The 20,892-nt window shown below is 41.7% G+C and overlaps 2 protein-coding genes across 4 annotated transcripts in view; both read right to left on the bottom strand.

Annotated features, from left to right (window-relative positions):
• Window positions 1-12,690, bottom strand: part of LOC139379074 (metastasis-associated protein MTA2-like) — a 33,428-nt gene extending 20,738 nt beyond the window's left edge. For both annotated transcript variants that reach the window (XM_071121838.1, XM_071121839.1), the window contains exons 1-2: window positions 12,265-12,690; window positions 2,393-2,460 (exon numbers count right to left, since the gene is read on the bottom strand). In XM_071121838.1, the coding sequence (XP_070977939.1) occupies window positions 2,393-2,460; window positions 12,265-12,292 (96 nt within the window). In that variant the 5' untranslated portion in view covers window positions 12,293-12,690. The remainder of the gene's footprint in view (window positions 1-2,392; window positions 2,461-12,264) is intronic.
• Window positions 12,691-14,085: 1,395 nt separating this feature from the next.
• The window catches only part of LOC139379073 (echinoderm microtubule-associated protein-like 3), a 42,359-nt gene continuing 35,552 nt past the window's right edge, over window positions 14,086-20,892 (bottom strand). For both annotated transcript variants that reach the window (XM_071121836.1, XM_071121837.1), the window contains 6 exons: window positions 15,714-15,802; window positions 15,454-15,551; window positions 15,214-15,301; window positions 14,996-15,094; window positions 14,504-14,634; window positions 14,086-14,401 (listed from right to left, as the gene is read on the bottom strand). In XM_071121836.1, coding sequence (XP_070977937.1) covers window positions 14,210-14,401; window positions 14,504-14,634; window positions 14,996-15,094; window positions 15,214-15,301; window positions 15,454-15,551; window positions 15,714-15,802 — 697 coding nt within the window. In that variant the 3' untranslated portion in view covers window positions 14,086-14,209. The remainder of the gene's footprint in view (window positions 14,402-14,503; window positions 14,635-14,995; window positions 15,095-15,213; window positions 15,302-15,453; window positions 15,552-15,713; window positions 15,803-20,892) is intronic.

Here is a 20,892-nt window from a genome sequence, read left to right as displayed (position 1 = left end):
AACTGCTGCAAAGAAGTGACGGAGTGCTGCATCAGATGACCTGGCCTCCACAATCAATCGACCTCAACACAATTGAGATGTGTTGGACCGCAGAGTGAAGGAAAAGCAGCCAACAAGTGCTCAGCATATGTGGGAACTCCTTCAAGACTGTTAGAAAAGCATTCTGCAAAGCTGTCATCAGGGCAAAGGTTGGCAACTTTGAAAAATATAAAATATATATACTTTGATTTGTTTCAACACTTGTTGGGTTACTACATGATTCCATGTTATTATTTCATAGTTTGTCTCCACTATTATTCTACAATGTAGAAAATATTTTTTTTGAAATGAAAAAAAAAAACATGAATGAGTAGGTGTCCACATTTTTGACTGGTACTGTGTGTGTGAGTACACACACACTTGAAGTCAGACGTTTACATAAACAGTTGAAGTCGGAAGTTTACATACACTTAGGTTGGAGTCATTAAAACTCGTTTTTCAACCACTCCACAAATGTCTTGTTTACACACTATAGTTTTGGCAAGTCGGTTTCTGCATGACACAAGTAATTTTTCCAACAATTGTTTACAGACAGATTATTTCACTGTATCACAATTCCAGTGAGTCAGAAGTTTACATACACTAAGTTGACTATGCCTTTAAACAGCTTGGAACATTCCAGAAAATGATGTCATGGCTTTAGAAGCTTCTGATAGGCTAATTGACATAATTTGAGTCAATTGGAGGTGTACCTGTGGATGTATTTCAAGGCCTACCTCCAAACTCAGTGCCTCTTTGCTTGACATCATGGGAAAATCAAAAGAAATCAGCCAAGACTTTAAAAAAAATTGTAGACCTCCACAAGTCTGGTTCATCCTTGGGAGTCATTTCCAAATGCCTGAAGGTACCACGTTCATCTGTACAAACAATAGTACGCAAGTATAAACACTATGGGACCACGCAGCAGTCATACCGCTCAGGAAGGAGACGCGTTCTGTCTCCTAGAGATGAACACACTTTGGGGTGAAAAGTGCAAATCAATCCCAGAACAACACCAAAAGACCTTGTGAAGATGCTGGAGGAAACAGGTACAAAAGTATCTATATCCACAGTAAAATCAGTCCTATATCGACATATCCTGAAAAGCCGCTCAGCAGGGAAGAAGCCACTACTCCAAAACCACCATAAAAAAGCCAGACTACGGTTTGCAACTGCACATGGGGACAAAGATCATACTTTTTTGAGAAATGTCCTCTGGTCTGATGAAACAAAAATAGTACCGTTTGGCCATAATGACAATCGTTATGTTTTGAGGAAAAAGGGGGAGGCTTGCAAGCCGAAGAATACCATCCCAACTGTGAAGCAAGGGGGTGGCAGCATCATGTTGTGGGGGTGCTTTGCTGCAGGAGGGACTGGTGCACTTCACAAAATAGATGGCATCATGAGGTAGGAAAATGATGTGGATATATTGAAGCAACATCTCCAGACATCAGTCAGGAAGTTAAAGCTTGGTCGCAAATGGGTCTTCCAAATGGACAATGACCCCAAGCATACTTCCAAAGTTGTGGCAAAATGGCAACAAAGTTAAGGTATTGGAGTGGCCATCAAAGCCCTGACCTCAATCCCGTAGAACTGAAAAAGCATGTGCGAGCAAGGAAGCCTACAAACCTGACTCAGTTACACCAGCTCTGTCAGGAGGAATGGGCCAAAATTCACCCAACCTATTGTGGGAAGCTTGAGAAAACCTACCCAAAACCTTTGACCCAAGTTAAACCATTTAAAGGCAATGCTACCAAATACTAATTGAGTGTATGTAAACTCCTGACCCACTGGGAATGTGATGAAAGAAATAAAAGCTGAAATAAATCATTCTCTCTACTATTATTCTGACATTTCATATTCTTAAAATAAAGTGGTGATCCTAACTGACCTAAGAGAGGGAATGTTTACTAAGAATAAGTGTCAGGAATTGTGAAAGACTGAGTTTAAACGTATTTGGCAAAGGTGTATGTAAACTTCAGACTTCAACTGTAGATTATTCCCCTTCTCATCTACTTCCATTAGATTGAGTTTTCATAGTGGTGTTTGCCACAACCCTTTCAATTTAAGAGTGTTACATAAATGAGCTTAATCCTTTGCCTGGGAAACAAGCATGTGCCATACGCCGCTACACGACTGCTACAGCTAGCCACGTTATGTAATGGCTCTTGCACCAGCATCTTGTCACTACTGTCTGTGTGTGTGTGTGTGTTACCACCAGCATCATCCCAGGGTATGAATGGGTTACAGACAGACTGGCTAGAAGGTCAGACATGATAACCTTTACAAAGGGGTTGTCAATGTAAGCAAGATTTTTTTAATGTAAACGCACCAAATCAGAAGTTAGATGTGAAGGACCGATTATTCCACCAACCTTGTTGAGCTCTTCTATTCTGCGGATCAGGTAAGGGTTGCTGGAGGAATTCTCAAAGTACACGTAATCTGAAAGGGAAAGAGAAAGTAGAAATCATACAAATCTGTATCATGTCAATTCAGTGTGTGGGACTTTGAACTTGATCTCTTCGGTTACTGTAACATGTTCAAAGGAAAACCCTTGTTGTGTGAGGAGTTTGGGACTGTGAGTCCTTGTACAGTCAATTACTAAATATGACTAAACGGGAACCCACTACCCACCACAGTAATGACGTCACGCAGGCTGGCTTTGGCCAGGGAAAATCAATCCAGCAAAAATGGCGACTGGTGCTGGGTAGGGAGAGCTAATATCTTTGCACAACACGTCCTGTCCTGTCTGTGTGTCTTCCATTTCAAAAGACAAGTGAGGTAATATCCACTCGGACATCCCAGGCTACCTCATAACATGATTGGTGCTTGCTTGCGAGGTCTAGGAATTTAATTCCCTCACTTCTCAGAATACAGTTACATTATGAAAAGACAATGGTGTGACTAAAAAAAAGTGACCAGAAATGAGACTTCCATTCAATGAACTAAGCTCTAAGCCTTTACCTACAGAGACGGTGGGCCTGCATCTCCTTCACACAGCCCAGTGATAGTTTATCCAGGGTCAACGGCACTAACCAGTGCCTGTACATAGCCTCGCTACTGTTATTATTCACTCTCTTTTTACTGTCATTTCCGTACTTATCTATTGTTCACCTAATACCTATTTTTTACTTAAAAATTGCACTGTTGGTAAGGGCCTGTAAGTAAGCATTTCACTGTAAGGTCTACCTACACCTGTTGTAGGGTGCACGTGACAAATAAACTTTGATTTGACGAACACTGAATATCAGAGGCCTGGCTAAATTCCTCAGCGGACACAAGCTACCTAAAGATTATAGCTACTAGTCGGCCTTCACACGGGCTAGGATGGGTTTATTTTCAAATGGCACAGCCTAAATGCCACTTTATATAATGTTTACATACGAGATGAGTAATGTAGGGTATGTATATACTGTACTCTATACCATCTACTGCATCTTGCCTATGCCGTTCGGCCATCACTCAGCCATATATTTATATGTACATATTCATATTCATTCCTTTACACTTGTGTGTAGTAGGTAGTTGTTGTGAAATTGTTAGATTACTTGTTAGATATTACTGCACGGTCGGAACTAGAAGCACAAGCATTTCGCTACACTCACATTAACATCTGCTAACCAAATAAAATTTGATTTGATTTAAATACTAGGCTAACCAATGTTTGACCAAGGAAGAGTAGTCGGTTATTCCAGAGTTGCTGAAGTGATAATGAATTAACCATAGTAGGTAGGATGTTACTCATTTCCAATCACTTCCAAGACAACACAAAAATAGGTTTGCTGTATGCCTGCACTATTATAGGCCTAGCCTAGGTTACAATATCAAACCTTAACCCACCATTACGGCTTCCTCGCCAGTTATATGCCATGACGCATGATATTTTGCCCCATGTGGCCAATATTTTGATTCTAGCAGTGGAGTGGAAGGGAAACCTACCCGTGTTTTAGGGGTCATTTGCAGGTCACAGCAAAGACCACTGGGCCTGTACCATATCTCTCAGCTAAATGACTGTCCTGACTAATCAAAAGCCCTGTTCAACACATCTACAAAACACAAGCAAATATATGATAACTGGTGATGACATACTAGGGTTGGGCAATGTCTGGAATGACACATCCTCCCTTCGACCTGTCCAAACGTCGTTGATATAGTTTTTTTTAAATTCCAGGGCTTGGGAAGCGCATAGTTACCGAGCAACGCAGTAAACAATCTGGCTATATCGAGAAAATGAATGAGGGGGAAATATATATTTAATTTAAGGTTAGAAATGTGGTTAGGGTGGAGGTTAGGGTGAGGTTTAAAAGCAGATTTTAATTAGAGAAGAATTGAAGAAATAGGCGGGGTTTATGTCTGTGGCAACTAGTGACGACCCTGTGTAATGCATAAACCACCTTAACTCTTACTTCTACCCCCTCCTTTTTCGAACATTCTGTTAAAAATCGCGCAACTTTTCAGCGTCCTGCTACTCATGCCAGGAATATAGTATATGCATATGATTAGTATGTGTGGATAGAAAACACTCTGAAGTTTCTAAAACTGGTTAAATCACGGCTGTGACTATAACAGATCGTGTGTTTCATTGAAAAACGCAAGAAAAACTGCTCTCTGAAAGCTAAAAATAATTTCCATAAGTCACTTTCATGGGTTGTTAAAAGAGGACAAAATGTAATATCGACCTGCATGCAATTCATACAAATTCCACACGATGTCGCCATTGTCGTCATTTTCAATTGAATTTTTTGTTGGAAAATCCAAGTATCTGGCATCCGTTTCTTCCAGTCTCCACCAGGACGCTGTAAATGTGGACAATGGCAGCCATTGATTTGCAGACGAGAAGCTATTGAATATACATCGCCCTGTAATCATTTTGATAGATTATAAACGTTTACTAATACCTAAAGTTGGATTACGAAAGGATTTCGAAGTGTTTTGTGAAAGTTTATCGTCAACTTTTTTAATTTTAAAAAATGATGCAGCGTTAAAAAACAATGTTTTTTTCTGAATGACACAGCTTCCATAGAAAGCTATTTTGGGTATATATGGACCGATTTAAACGAAAAAAAGACCCAATAGTGATGTTTATGGGGCATATAGGAGTGCCAAGAAAGAAGCTCGTCAAAGGTAATGAATGTTTTATATTTTATTTCTGCGTTTTGTGCTGCGTCGGATAAGCAGAGTCTTTGTTTACATCGCATTCAGGCATTTTCAGGTGGTGCATGCTATCAGATAATATCTTCTCATTCTTTCGCCGAAAAGCATTTTAAAAATCTGACTTGTTGGCTAGGTTCACAACGAGTGTAGCTTTAATTCAATACCCTGCTTGTGAATTTTGATCAAGGTTTGAGTTTAAACGAGTACATTTAGCATTTAGCGTAGCGCATTTGCATTTCCAGGTGCCTACTTGAGACATATGCGTCTCAAGTAGAATCAAGAAGTTAAGTCTAATCATTGGCGTACAATGTGGAAACCATATTTTCTTGTGTGCAAATAAACAAATATAAACCAAATCACATGGTAATGTTGTACCCGACACCTTTGAATGGTGATTTGTAACCACACATCGTTGGCCTCCTGTGTGATACGAAACCCTTTCAAATTGTGATTTCTGACCATTTCCACTGAGACCGAGCGCGCATGTTCACCATAGAAGACATCCCTGGGCGGTCGACTTGGGAGAGCGGAGTAAACCTGTCACACAGTGGGCCAGCGCAGAGCTCACATTCTACCTACTCGAAGATGTCATCGGTGGATCTGATGACCCACTCATGGTGGAGAGCGAATGAGGGTCACTTTGCTCTCTGGGCCAACGTCGCCCGCAAATAGGTCTACCTCTGCATCTGTGCAACAAGTCTTCCGTCTTATTGTGTTTTCAGTGCAACAGGCAATAGGTTACTGATTGTTACCACACTCCACAGTCTATTAATGCCAGAAAAGGTGAACATGCTTGTGTTCCTTGCCAGAAACCTTTTAGGTAAGATATAACGAAAAGGAAAACAGGCCGAAATGTTCTTCATTGCAGTTTTGTTGAATTTTCGAAACCTTTTCACAGATGCGTCTTATTTCGAAGGAAATGTAGCTCAGGCCTAGGGTAAAATATTCTGTTAAGTGCGCCTTGAAATACTTACTTGCACTCATTTATTTGGTTAATTTCGTACAAAGGCTATTTGGTTGACTTTATTTGGGCCCATTTTGTAATTTGTAGCCTTTCCAAATGTGGGTTATTGTTTTTATAGCCTTATTTTTTGGAACAACACATATGTTCAATAGGCTGGTTTGTTTTATATACGGTTCATTCGTTATTCAGGTGTTATGTTATAACAAAATGTGTTTACACACACACAGTACCTGTCAAAAGTTTGGACACACCTACTCATTCCAGGGTTTCTTTATTTGTACTATTTTCTACATTGTAGAATAATAGTGAAGACATCAAAACTATGACATAACACATATGGAATCATGTAGTAACCAAAAAAAAGTGTTAAACAAATCAAATATATTTTAGATTCTTCAAAGTAGCCACCCTTTGCCTTGATGACAGCTTTGCACACTTGGCTCTCTCTCAACCAGCTTCACCTGGAGTGCTTTTCTAACAGTCTGTTAAAAAACAAACGATAGTGGGACTAAACACAAACCAGATAGGATGGCGTATCACTGCAGAAAGCTGTGGTAGCCATGCTGGTTAGGTGTGCATTGAATTCTAAATATATCACAGACAGTGTCACCAGCAAAGCACCGCCACACCTCCTCCTCCATGCTTCACTGTGGGAACCACACACGCGGAGAAATAGTATGCATAAATTCATCAAAATAATGTTTTCAATAAAAATATTTCAATCATTATTTGAATATGTTGGTAACCCGTTGTATAAAGGTGATAATGCCCTCGAAACCGGTGTTTGGAGGATATATTGGCACTGTTTGCCGGCCCTTCGTTTCAGGCCTAACAACACCCGTGCCAATGTATATCCTCCAAACACAGGCTTCTTGGGCATTATCAGTTAAATGCATCATACCCATTCAATAAAGGGGGGGGGGGGGGGGTGGAGTGGGAGCACATTTCTCACACTACTACAGGGAGAAGTCCTATGCTGACTGTCTCAACACTTAAGAGGAAGAGGTCCCCTATTTTCTTTCCCTTCAACAATTTATCCCTCTTTCTCCACACTCATCCATGTTCTAGGCTCTCTGTCTTGCCCCGTGTCCTCCCTCTTTCTGCTATGGGGGCTCCTTGCCTGCCTGAATCAGTGAGAGACATTAGGCTGAAGCGGTGCCTCCCGGATCAATGGCCCAGGGAGTTTTTTTTTTAAGAGGAATGGGGAACACAGTCTGAGAAGACAACCTCAGCTCAGATACTTTGTCAGCACTAACCAAATGTCTGTGATGTTAATTTTTTCGGAATTTATATAAAAATATCAGTATCTAGAAATGTATATAAAAATATCAGTATCACCAATAGTTATTTGAAGAATAAAAACATATATTTGTGTGGGGACCTAACAGCTGACTGAAGACGGGACAGCCGGGCATTCGTGCAGTTGGCAATGACTGGTAAACTCATGGGTACAGTCACAATGGCTGCATGGTATGACGTATTGTTAACTGATGTGACTCACGCAGTGGAATGTATTTTTTGTAATGTCAGTTGAGCTTAATCAACAAATCACAGCACATATTGATGGGTACACTTCCTGCTTTTACTTCCTGCTTTGAGCCTCTGGGTACACTCTCAATGGCGTCCAGTCCACACATTATGCCATCATTGGCTGGAATAGGGAAGCCTGTTGATTATCTTTATATGGCAGCAGATGCAGTAGGGAGAGAAGGTAAGGAGAAAATGCATGTTTTAAAATAATTAGTGATGCACCAATATTACATTTTTGGCCGATACCAATATCCGATATTTTCCTTGACAAAAAAAAAACTGATACCGATAACCGATATTTAAAAATTGTGGCCTTTTAAGCATTCTGGTACAGTTAAATAGTTAACACACACACAGCAGTCTAAAGCACGACATCTCAGTGCAAGAGGTGTCACTACAGTCCCTGGTTCGAATCCAGGGTGTATCACATCCGGCCGTGATTGAGAGTCCCATAGTGCGGCGCACAATTGGCCCAGCGTCGTCCGGGCCGTCACTGTGAATAAGAATGTGTTCTAAACCGACTTACCTAGTTAAATAAAGGTGACACAAAGTTATTTTGTTGGCATTTAAATATGTCCTCATTACCAGTCAAATATAATCAAAACCTATTTATTTCACTTACTTGCTGTGCTGTTTCGTTGTTCCTTTGTTCTGTCGTTTAATTCTCAACCAGGATTTCTATGGAACACCGTTTGGTTCTTTGCGTGTCAAAAAATATAACACTATTTGACGTGTCAAACAAGCTTTTTGACCAATCAGGACCTGAATATGACTGCACGTCAAATAATAATTTAACGCATTCATACATTTTTTACGTAGTTATTACACAATCACTCGCATTTCATATGTCACAACGATTCATCGATATGTATGCTATGATGCTGGTAAAGTTGTCTCGTACACCTACAGTGCTGGTCATAAAAAAAAGCAAGCAAGCTCATGGATACAAACAATGTAGTTCTTCCCCAAAAACATAGCAAAATGACAATCTGTTTGAGTAGCTATAGTTAGCTATACAGTTAGCTAGCTGTCATCTAAAATAAGAACTGTTTTAGAAATTAGGGTTATTTGATTAATGGTGGTCGGACCTATCTACGTGAAGCTAGCCACAATAAGGATTAGCGACAATAGCGGACTTTGGGTTCAAAATAAAAGTATGGCATAATTCTACTATTTGTATTAATTTGCATCCCTGTCAATGACACTTATTTTGAAGGCAAACCGCAAATTCCACTATTGTGCCTAATTCTTACTGTGGCTAGCTTCACAACACATAGCCCGGTCCGGTCTAGCCTCATTAGCCAGATGAAGCTAGCTGGCTGCTTATAATGTTAGCTTTGGGCAACAGGGTTGCTATTTATTTTCATTTACTGAAGTTCAATTTTAATAGGCGAACAACAAGTGGCAACCTAGCTAATACTTACAAGGATTCCTAAATCATTGCTAAGAATAATGAAAACGAGTGCAGTTTTTACTGGTCATTATTTTCAGGCTGGTTGTATTGGTGCTAGCTATGCTGCGGTCGAACAAATTACGCGTTATTACCAAAGCGGTATTGTAAACACATCGTCCGTGGCCGGTGTTTGCTGACATTTTTGTACAGCTTTGACAATACTACTTTTTTAACACGCAAAGACCCAAATGGCATTCCATAGTATGTATGTTGTGAAGGTAATAGCAGTGACACTATTACTGTGTAAGGGCAACATCTGAAAAATAGCACACTTCGTAGTGTGTACCGGTGCTCGACCAGTCGGCGAAAGCCAACATCACCCACGACAGAGAACGGTTGATTGTCAAGGGCAATGAATTCCATTATCTTGGCTTTAATGGATTTTTGTCTTTGAGTTGTCTCGCTAAAGTTTTGTTACTCTTTCAAATGACTGCTTGACTTGTTGATTGCTCTATCTACACAGCAGGCATTGTGGGCTAGGTTAGGAATGCTGTGTTGCACGTGTAGCGCCAAACTTTATGTGGAGTCGTTACGTCCTGTACCTACATTATATTAGGTATGCACGGTAGCTTTGACATCGGGCCGATACCGATGTTGGCATTTTTAACTAATATCGTCAGATTCCGATATGTTAACCGATATGTCGTGCATCCCTAAAAATGATAGTCATTTTTTTGTTATTCAAACAGTTATGTGAACCACGGTCATTTGGCTGGCCGATTACTGCCATCCAAATTTCCATGACTATCACAGCCCTACTAGTGGGTCTATTGCTACATACAAAACATCTGTGGCAAGCACTGCTCCATTGATTCATTCCATGCGCTTTATATCAACAGGACTTGTACCCAGCCTGTCGATAGGCTCCTCTGGCTATAAAACAGGGCATAGCCCTAGACCAAGCCATTCAATTCAGCTAATGGAGGCAAGTAAAAGCTATTCATGAGAAGAGTGACGTGGTTCTCTGTGAGGTAAAGGACTGTTTTGAATATAGTAGTAGGCCTAAATCCACTAGACTATACTTTTTCAGATGAGGTGCAGATAAACATTTAAAATGATGAAATGTGGGACCCTCGGGACTAACCGCCTCACTGAGCAAATACAACAGGCAGCCCTCATATCCCAATGAATCATTAGGGCTCAATTTAATTCCCACCCACATTTAATTTCCACACGCATAATGTCAAGAGTGACACGTCAAAAGTAAAAGCTTCACCACGGAGAAGCAGCAACAGTTAGTCGCTGTGACAGCGTCCACTGTACTGTCACTACTGTTTGGGAAGATAACAGAGAACTCGCTTAACACAACACTTCACCATAAACAACAGGTTTTATTTAGACACATACCAAACCAAGGCCCTTATTCAGAACGCATCTCTAAGTAGGAGTGCTGTCTTAGGATCAGTTTAGCCTGAATAAGATTCAATGGACAGTGGAGATCTGATCCTAGATCAGCACTCCTACTGAGACGCTGGCCCAGAGCTGCCCAAATGGGTAGACATTCTGCTAGGCACGGGTCTTTGTGACCACCTTGACTGGAGCCAGAAAATTGGCATGAACATCACAACATTAGACTTAATGGTTGACTCTTTGTTCGAGCTCGCGGGGAAGATTCCCTCCAGTAGGTCGACGGTGCACGGGTGCATAAGTATTTTGTCGCGCTCTGAGGTGCTGGGAGGCAGTGTTGTGAAGTTACTGATGTGGGGGACTATAAGCAGGCAGGCATTATCAACCGACAGGCCGGAAGACACAACCATCTGCAGAGCAGTGCCATCTCAGGCACAGTCTCAAGGCCAAGATAACTGAGGTGAGGGGGTTTAAAAGGTTAAAATACCATGCTGTAATTGCCATGTTCGTAACCAAAACAATACCTTGCTGTCATGTGGCTTTCAGACAGTCAGGGGTTATATCCATATATACTGTTGCCTGTAAAATAAGGCATTCATTATCATAATTCATGTACTGCAACACGTCATCTACTAGTAGTAATCATATCAATGATGTTTGGCCCAATGCTTTCTGTGGGGCTATTTTGCACAAGAGCTTGACTACATTGTATTATGCACAGAAACAAGGTAGCATCTCCTCTGACACTGCACCGTTTAATCACCGTGACCTAAAAACAGACGCTATTGTGGGACCTTATACAACGATAAAATAGCAAGAATGTATCAGTGTGCATCATCATGGCTATATATTTCACTGGTTCAGTCAGTGGCTGTGCATCAACCAAAACACGGACTCAAGCCAAGACATTAAGAACAATCAACGTCGCACCAAGTCAAGTCCACTGATGTTGATAATCTTTCCCACCACCAATAATATAATCTCATAAAATTGCAATGTTAATGGTAAAATAAAGCTGTCGACCCTGTGGGTTGAAGAGGAATCCAGACGGTTTAGCTATGGCCAGCTTGCGACCTAGCTATCACACGTTTACCGGCGTTTAACATACAGATGTGAGTATTGTTAGCTTGCTAAATGCACCATATTGTAACCTATGTAAACAATGTAGCTACATGTTAACGATGAGTATAAATTGCAGAACAGATTGAAGTTTAGGATTATCTTCTGAACAATACAGCTGCTTCCCACTTAGTACGACAATTGATTATAGCTATGATTGGTAGCATACGCTAACTACCTACAGAGCCAGCAAGCTAACTTGCTAGCTAGCTGTAAGTTGACGTTAGCGATCTAGCCAAACCAAGTGACAGATGGTACCTAACGCTTACAGTCGAGTATGCTAACGTTACCTGGCTAAGTAAAACAAACATGTTTGAGTAACTTTATCATACTCAAGTTAACTTGTTGGTTTCAACCAGCGTTAAAATGGCTAGTTATATAAACTTAACTATACCAGCTAACGTTACACTGCAAGTTGATTAAAGTCTTACAGCCAACTAAATCAAGCTAAACTATAAGCTAAACTAGTTCACGCTACCAATAGCCAAGGAACGCGTTCTAATTTGACATGTCCTGCTAACAAGTTAGCTGGGTAGCGTTAGCCTGTTAGTTAGCCAGCCTTCGCGGAAATAACTATCACTCGCTAGCTAGCAAATGCAAATCAGCTAGCTAACTACCCTAGCATAGCTAGCTAACAATCACGCTGAGAGGTCTCTTAAAAAAAAAAAAAAAGACTTACCTCCCACTCGGTACATGTTGGCCGCCATTCTCTCGTTACCCCCAACAAACACTATCCAAGGGATTCCCCTCTTGCGTAAAAAAAAAATCGATCTGGGGCTATTTTATCCCTACATTTATTGTAAACCTCCCCTGCCTCGAAACAAAGCCGGGACCCGGCACAGTTGCCAAGCTCTGGCTGGTAAAAGTTTAAAGTTTCCGTTAATGTTTCGGGGTTCCAAAATGCGTCTTTGTTTCAGTCCGATAACCACCTCCCTCTTCCTCACTCACGCATTCACACTTGCAGGCATGCATACACAGCCCTTGATAGCTAGCCTGTCGCTTATTCCACTCTTCCTCCCATCCTCCGTTCCCAGCTTCATCCTCCTCTTCTTCACCTCTGCTCAGTTCACACACACACACACCACACACACACACACACACACACTGTCCCCCCTCCCGTTCGAAAACGTCATCTTCGGAAAATAACGTCGTTTAGAATCGGAAAAGTCCGGCAACACACAATTCATAACAGTTGCTCCAACTATCACCATTAAACACTAAGAACCACTGATTAAGTTAATAAAATAGCAAAAATGTAACCAACATGGTTTATAACCCAATAGCTATAACTAAAGTAATACTGAAGGCAGATCATCTGACGACATGTTGAGCATTGAGTATGCAGATTAACACATTGACGAGACACGTATAAGCCTTCCACCACTTCGAGTCTAGACTCAGATATAGTACTTTCTACAGTAGCAGAATGACAAGTCAACATGGCCCTTATTTGAACAACACTGCCCTCTAGCGAGCATTTCGATAGCATACAGTTATTAGAATTTACAGAACAACCAATGATGTATAAATAATTTGAGTACAAGACCAACCCACTGGAAATGCTTGAATACGTTTAGAAAGAAAGATGCTAGGAATTCATAAGCATAGTTTTTTGTAATTGTTTATTGATATAAATATCTACAGACATAGGAAACGATGACACATTCAAAAGTACTTTTAAATAAACACAGAAAATATCAAATCCAAAAGTGTACTACAATAAGGTAAACATGAATGAATTTGTCTAATACAGGAGATATTGCAGTTGAAACTAATGAGTAAATGCACTTGAAAGATTCACAGTCTAGCAAAATGCAAAAGTTTGAAGCACAAGAGGTCAATATTCCTAGATAGCAATAAAGCAAAATATGTATGATATTACTTTTCTGACAAGACGATAACCATAAAACACCACTACGGTATGCTTGTATGCTTGTATGGTAAACAAACATGTAAACAAAATGGGATATTTTGGAATGTTCTCAACAATTGATCCCTTTGTCGTCAGTTGATGATGGCAGTCAAACAGGCAGTTGATTCGAAAGCTTGACCTTTTTCAAATGTCAGACTAGGAATTTCACTTAATTTGAGAAGTAGATTGTGCCGAGATGTACTAACGTTTCCATTTCATCATGTAGGGCTAATATCTGTAAAAACAAACTTCATCATGCTTGAAAAGAGAATCCTATGGAATCCAAATCCTTCTGTACTGTAAGAATCCAATGAAACAATACGCCACAGGTCCTTGGCTTTCCTTACAACTTTTGTACTGATATACAAGGGCCAGCCAGTTCCCTCCCTGTCTACGTTACTCCCCACTCTGTAAAAATTTCTCTCCCTTCTGCCTCTCTCACTCTGTTTTTACCCCTACCTACATGACTAAGCTGTACCCCCGCCCATTGACATCAACTTACCATGTATATAGCCTCGTTATTGTTATTTTATTGTGTTGCTTTTACATTTTTTACTTTAGTTTATTTAGTAAATATTTTCTTAACTATTTTGTTAGAACTGGTTAAGGACTTGTATGTAAGCTTTTCACGGTAAGGTCTTCACCTGTTGTACTTGGCGCATGTGACCAATAAAATGTGATTAGATTTACTCTTAATGTCTCTTTCCCTCCTTTAAGGTTCTGGGGAACTGGTGAAGGATGCAGAGTGTGTGCGGTCTCCACCATCTGATGTTCCTGCTCTCTTGACCTCCCACTGGAGGATACAGGTGTCCTTGCCACCCATAGAGAGCAAGTGACTGTCACAGTGGGTGAAGCGCACATTGGTCACATGACTGCCGTGGCCCTCATAACTGTGGTTTGGGGCCTGATGGGTAAAAGAAGACAGTTGATATGCGGTGAACGTTTTGGTGCAAGGAGTAAAAATAAGGGAAATCAATTGTAAATGTGGAGCTGTGTTATCCCTGACCTTGGGTTTTGGGCAGGGATACTGGAAGAGGTGGACTTTGCAGAAGTCATCAGCCACCGCTACCACCCTCTCACTGTGGGAGCGACAGAGGGCGTTGATGTCTGTACCGTCTGAACCTTCCAACCACACACCTATGGGACGGACAGAAAATAACACACAATACAGGTTGAATACTCAGTCACTGCTAAGGGGTTGTGTGATGCTGAGAGCTTTGAAATACAGATGTAGGATCTTAATTTGAGCCAGTTTGCTACAGCAGGAAAATAATCCTGCAGCAACAAGAAATATGAATTATTATGTGGATTATAATTAATGGACATTTTTTTAGGTGTTGATACATTTTTCATAAGGGAAAATAAAAGTCTGACATGTCTAAGTGTAAATTAAAAACTTCAGAAGCCTTTTTAAACCTCAAATACACTACAAGTTTTAAAATGTCCCGCATTGCAGGAAAGTTCTCCCGCAACAGGGTGATCACTTTGTCACTCTCACCCATGACGTGGAAGCCCAGTACGCAGGTGTAGGACGCCCATTCTCGGTCTTTGCTCTCATAGCGGTTCCTCAAAAGTTTGCACCCTCCAGCAACGTCCCCTGTTTGAGAAGACCAATAGTCATTAGGATAACTAAGGAAAATAAGACATATTATACTATACAAATATACACATGTTCAAATGAGACATGGAAATGTAGACATTTTCACAGTCACTCACAGTAAAGGATTTCGTAGTCGCCCGAATTGGACATAATGTACTTCCCATCTTTGGACCAATCAAGGTGAGTGATGAAGCTGGAGTGACCCTAAAAATAACAAGACATAAAAAAATTGACACGACACCTAAACACCATGACAAATGTGTCCTGAGCCCTACTGTACCCCACAATGAACCACTCATTCATTACATAAATAATCCACAACCATCCCCAACACCCCAGAATATACTGCAATTTACATTGCACTTTCCGTAGCGGGAGTAGCGCCGTCCACACTCGGTGACGTTGTAGACGTAGATGAAGTTGTCATGGGAACCCACGGCCAAAAAGCTACCGTCTGAAAGGGGAAATGAAAACAAAGGCAGGTTCCAAATAAAGGCAATAATTTTAAAAATAAATAATAGAGACCCATCATAGTGCCAAGTGAGTACATATTACTGAATCCTGGTTGAAATTCGATCCATTCTGAGACACTGAGGAAAGGAGCTTAACCTCTGACCTGGTGAATATCTCATGACGGACAGCTGTTCATTCCCGTCGGTGTAGTCTGAGATCACGTCTTTGGTCTGCAGGTCAAGAACCAGCCATCTGTTACAGGGGGTGGAGGTGGGGGGTTTGGACAGAGAGGCAGACAACCAGTTTGAAGGTTTGAACCACCAAACAATTATGTATTTTTTATCATCTTGGGGTTGTGTATCATTTTGTATGGTTTCATGTCACAAAGGCATGGTAATTAACATGCACGTATTTATATTAATTGACTCTTTATATGAGTTGATGATGCTTGGTATGAGATAGAACATCGCGACCCTGCCCACAACGTTTGTTAACCTAAACATTGGCTCACAGCAAAAACTTTCAAACTAAATGTTCTTGTTTTTAATTTAACGAGGCAAGTCAGTTCAAATTCTTATTTACAGTCACGGCCTATGAACAGTGGGTTAACTGCCTTGTTTAGGGGCAGAACGACAGATTTTTACCTTGTCAGCTCGGGGATTCCCCTCATGCCCCTTTTCATAACGATGCAAGCAGCCACTTGACCGAGTGAGTGCTAGCTACGGACCGGAACATCAAGCTATCCAAGACCAACAATAGAAAAACAGACAATACAGCTACAAGTAGTGAGTGGAGTTACAAATGGCCCGTACTAAACAAGTTAATTGTCTTACCTGTGATTTAAATGTTTTCCACACGCATAGCTACTCGTAACCTACTTGGACACCGCGTACCCACATTTCCCACTCTCCCACATTGAACAGCAGGATGGGATTTTTGACGTGGACACATGTAGATTGAACAACACAACAGCTTTTCGGCGTGTTTTGTTATTTCTGTATATATTTGTTTTATTGAAATGGGGGTCAATAGGCCGAGCCTTCTCTTGTCTCTACTCCTCCCGTTACGGGGTCTGAGACGCAGAAGCTTCCCACCATTAGCTCTGACAAATTGAAAACCCTAGTCATTGGCGACTCCATTACCCACAGTATTAGTATTATGTTTCAGTCAGGCTTAAAACGAATCATCCAGCGATCATATACTGTTTACCGGGGGGCAGGGCTACCGACGTTAAGGCTAATCTGAAGATGGTGCTGGCTAAGGCTAAAACTGGCGAGTGTAGAGAGTATAGAGATATTGGTATCCACGTAGGCACCAACGATGTAAGAATGAAACAGTCAGAGGTCACCAAGCGCAACATAGCTTCTGCGTGTAAATCAGCTAGAAAGATGTGTCGGATCGAGAAATTGTCTCTGGCCCCCTCCCAGTTAGGGGGAGTGATGAGCTCTACGGCAGAGTCTCACAACTCAATCGCTGGTTGAAAACTGTTTTCTGCCCCTCCCCAAAAGATAGAATTTGTAGATAATTGGCCCTCTTTCTGGGACTCACCCACAAACAGGACCAAGCCTGGCCTGTTGAGGAGTGACGGTCTCCATCCTAGCTGGAGGGGTGCTCTCATCTTCTAACAACATAGACAGGGCTCTAACTCCTCTAGCTCCACAATTAAATAGGGTGCAGGCCAGGCAGTAGGCTGTTAGCCAGCCTGCCAGCTTAGTGGAGTCTGCCACTAGCACAGTCAGTGTAGTCAGCTCAGCTTTCCCCATTGAGACCTAGTCTGTGCCTCGACCTAGGTTGGGCAAAATTAAACATGACGGTGTTCGCCTTAGCAATCTCACTAGGATAAAGACCTCCTCCATTCCTGCCATTACTGAAAGAGATCGTGATACCTCACATCTCAAAATAGGGCTACTTAATGTTAGATCCCTTACTTCAAAGGCAGTTATAGTCAATGAATTTATCACTGATCATAATCTTGATGTGATTGGCCTGACTGAAACATGGCTTAAGCCTGATGAATTTACTGTTAAATGAGGCCTCACCTCCTGGTTACACTAGTGACCATATCCCCCGTGCATCCCGCAAAGGCGGAGGTGCTGCTAACATTTACGATAGCAAATTTCAATTCACAAAAAAACCCAGACGTTTTCGTCTTTTGAGCTTCTAGTCATGAAATCTATGCAGCCTACTCAGTCACTTTTTATAGCTACTGTTTACAGGCCTCCTGGGCCATATACAGCGTTCCTCAATGAGTTCGCTGAATTCCTATCGGATCTTGTAGTCATAGCAGATAATATTCACATTTTTAATGATTTTAATATTCACATGGAAAAGTCCACAGACCCACTCCAAAAGGCTTTCAGAGCCATCATCGACTCAGTGGGGTTTGTCCAACATGTCTCTGGACCTAGTTTTGTCCCATGGAATAAATGTTGTGGATCTTAATGTTTTTCCTCATAATCCTGCACTATCGGCCCACCATTTCATTACGTTTGCAATTGCAACAAATAATCTGCTCAGACCCCAACCAAGGAGCATCAAAAGTCATGCTATAAATTCTCAGACAACCCAAAGATTCCTTGATGCCCTTCCAGACTCCCTCTGCCTACCCAAGGATGTCAGAGAACAAAAATCAGTTAACCACCTAACTGAGGAATTCAATTTAACTTTGCGCAATACCCTAGCTGCAGTTGCACCCCTAAATACTAAAAACATTTGTCATAAGAAACTAGCTCCCTGGTATACAGAAAATACCAGAGCTCTGAAGCAAGCTTCCAGAAAATTGGAACAAAAATGGTGCCACACCAAACTCAAATCAAATCAAATTTTATTTGTCACATACACATGGAAGTCTTCCGACTAGCTTGGAAATACAGTGCCGTGCAGTACCGAAGAGCCCTCACTGCTGCTCGATCATTCTATTTTTCCAACTTAATTGAGGAAAATAAGAACAATCCGAAACTTATTTTTGATACTGTCGCAAAGCTATCTAAAAAGCAGTATTCCCCAAGAGAGGATGGCTTTCACTTCAGCAGTAATAAATTCATCAACTTCTTTGAGGAAAAGATCATGATCATTAGAAAGCAAATTACGGACTCCTCTTTAAATCTGTGGATTCCTCCAAAGCTCAGTTGTCCTGAGTCTGCACAACTCTGCCAGGACCTTGGATCAAGGGAGACACTCAAGTGTTTTAGTACTATATCTCTTGACACAATGATGAAAATAATCATGGCCTCTAACCTTCAAGCTGCATACTAGACCCTATTCCAACTAAACTACTGAAAGAGCTGCTTCCTGTGCTTGGCCCTCCTATGTTGAACATAATAAACGGCTCTCTATCCACCGGATGTGTACCAAACTCACTTTTTCTTGAAAAAGCCAAACCTTGACCCAGAAAATATAAAAAACTATCGGCCTGTATCGAATCTTCCATTCCTCTCAATTTTTTTTAGAAAAAGCTGTTGCGCAGCTTTCTGAAGACAATGTATATGAAATGCTTCAGTCTGGTTTTAGACCCAATCATAGCACTGAGACTGCACGTGGGAAGGTGGTAAATGACCTTTCAATGGCGTCAGACTGAGGCTCTGCATCTGTCCTCGTGCTCCTAGACCTTAGGGCTGCTTTTGATACCATCGATCACCACATTCTTTTGGAGAGATTGGAAACCCAGATTGGTCTACACGGACAAGTTCTGGCCTGGTTTAGATCTGCTCTGTCGGAAAGATATCAGTTTGTCTCTGTGAATGGTTTGTCCTCTGACAAATCAACTGTAAATTTCGGTGTTCCTCAAGGTTCCGTTTTAGGACCACTATTGTTTTCACTATATATTTTACCTCTTGGGGATGTCATTCGAAAACATAATGTTAACTTTCACTGCTGTGCGGATGACACACAGCTGTACATTTTAATGAAACATGGTGAAGCCCCAAAATTGCCCTCGCTAGAAGCCTGTGTTTAAGACATAAGTGGATAGCTGCAAACTTTCTTAAAAAAAAAACTCGGACAAAACAGAGATGCTTGTTCTAGGTCCCAAGAAACAAAGAGATCTTCTGTTGAATCTGACAAATCTTGACGGTTGTACAGTCGTCTCAAATTAAAAAAATAAAATAAAAACTGAAGGACCTCGGCGTTACTCTGGACCCTGATCTCTCTTTTGACGAACATATCAAGACTTTCAAGGACAGCTTTTTTCCATCTACGTAACATTGCAAAAATCTGAAACTTTCTGTCCAAAAATGACGCAGAACCAAAAAATGTGATCATATTACTCCAGTGCTAGCCTCCCTACACGGCCTTCCTGTTAAGGCAAGGGCTGATTTCAAGGTTTTACTGCTAACCTTCAAAGCGTTACATGGGCTTGCTCCTACCTATCTTTCCAATTTGGTCCTGCCGTACATACCTACACGTACACTACGGTCACAAGACGCAGGCCTCCTAATTGTCTCTTGAATTTCAAAGCAAACAGCTGGAGGCAGGGCTTTCTCCTATAGTGCTCCATTTTTATGGAATGGTCTGCCTGCCCATGTGAGAGACGGAGACTCGGTCTCAAAATTAAGTCTTTAATGAAGGCTCATCTCTTCAGTAGGTCATATGATTGAGTGTAGTCTGGCCCAGGAGTGTGAAGGTGAACGGAAAAGCACTGGAGCAACAAACCGCCCTTGCTCTGGCTCCGCCCTTGCTCTGGCTCCGCCCTTGCTCTAGCTCCGCCCTTGCTCTGGCTCTGCCCTTGCTCTGGCTCTGCCCGTCTCTGCCTGGCCGGTTCCCCTCTCTCCACTGGGATTCTCTGCCTCTAACCCTATTACAGGGGCTGAGTCACTGGCTTACTGGTGCTCTTCCATGCCGTCCCTAGGAGGGGTGCGTCACTTGAGTGGGTTGAGTCACTGAAATGATCTTCCTGTCTGGGTTGGCGCCCCAACCTTGGGTTGTGCCGTGGCGGAGATCTTTGTGGGCTATACTCGACCTTGTCTCAGGATGGTAAGTTGGGGTTTGAAGATATTCCTCTAGTGGTGTGGGGGCTGTGCTTTGGCAAAGTGTGTGTGGTTATATTCTGCCTGTCTGGCCCTGTCTGGGGGTATCATCGGATGGGGCCACAGTGTCTCCTGACCCCTCTTGTCTCAGCCTCCAGTATTTATGCTGCAGTAGTTTATGTGTCGGGGGCTAGGGTCAGTCTGTTATATCTGGAGTATTTCTCCTGTCTTATCCGGTGTCCTGTGTGAATTTAAGTATGCTCTCTCTAATTCTCTCTTCCTCTCTTTCTTTCGCTCTCTCTCGGAGGACCTAAGCCCTAAGACCATGCCTCAGGACTACCTGGCATGATGACTCCATGCTGTCCCCAGTCCACCTGG

This window comes from Oncorhynchus clarkii, chromosome 21 (assembly GCF_045791955.1).
Source record: "Oncorhynchus clarkii lewisi isolate Uvic-CL-2024 chromosome 21, UVic_Ocla_1.0, whole genome shotgun sequence".
Classification (NCBI taxonomy): Eukaryota; Metazoa; Chordata; class Actinopteri; order Salmoniformes; family Salmonidae; genus Oncorhynchus; species Oncorhynchus clarkii.
The sequence above is the reverse complement of the archived record's forward strand: the minus strand, read 5'-3'. Positions and strand labels throughout refer to the sequence as shown.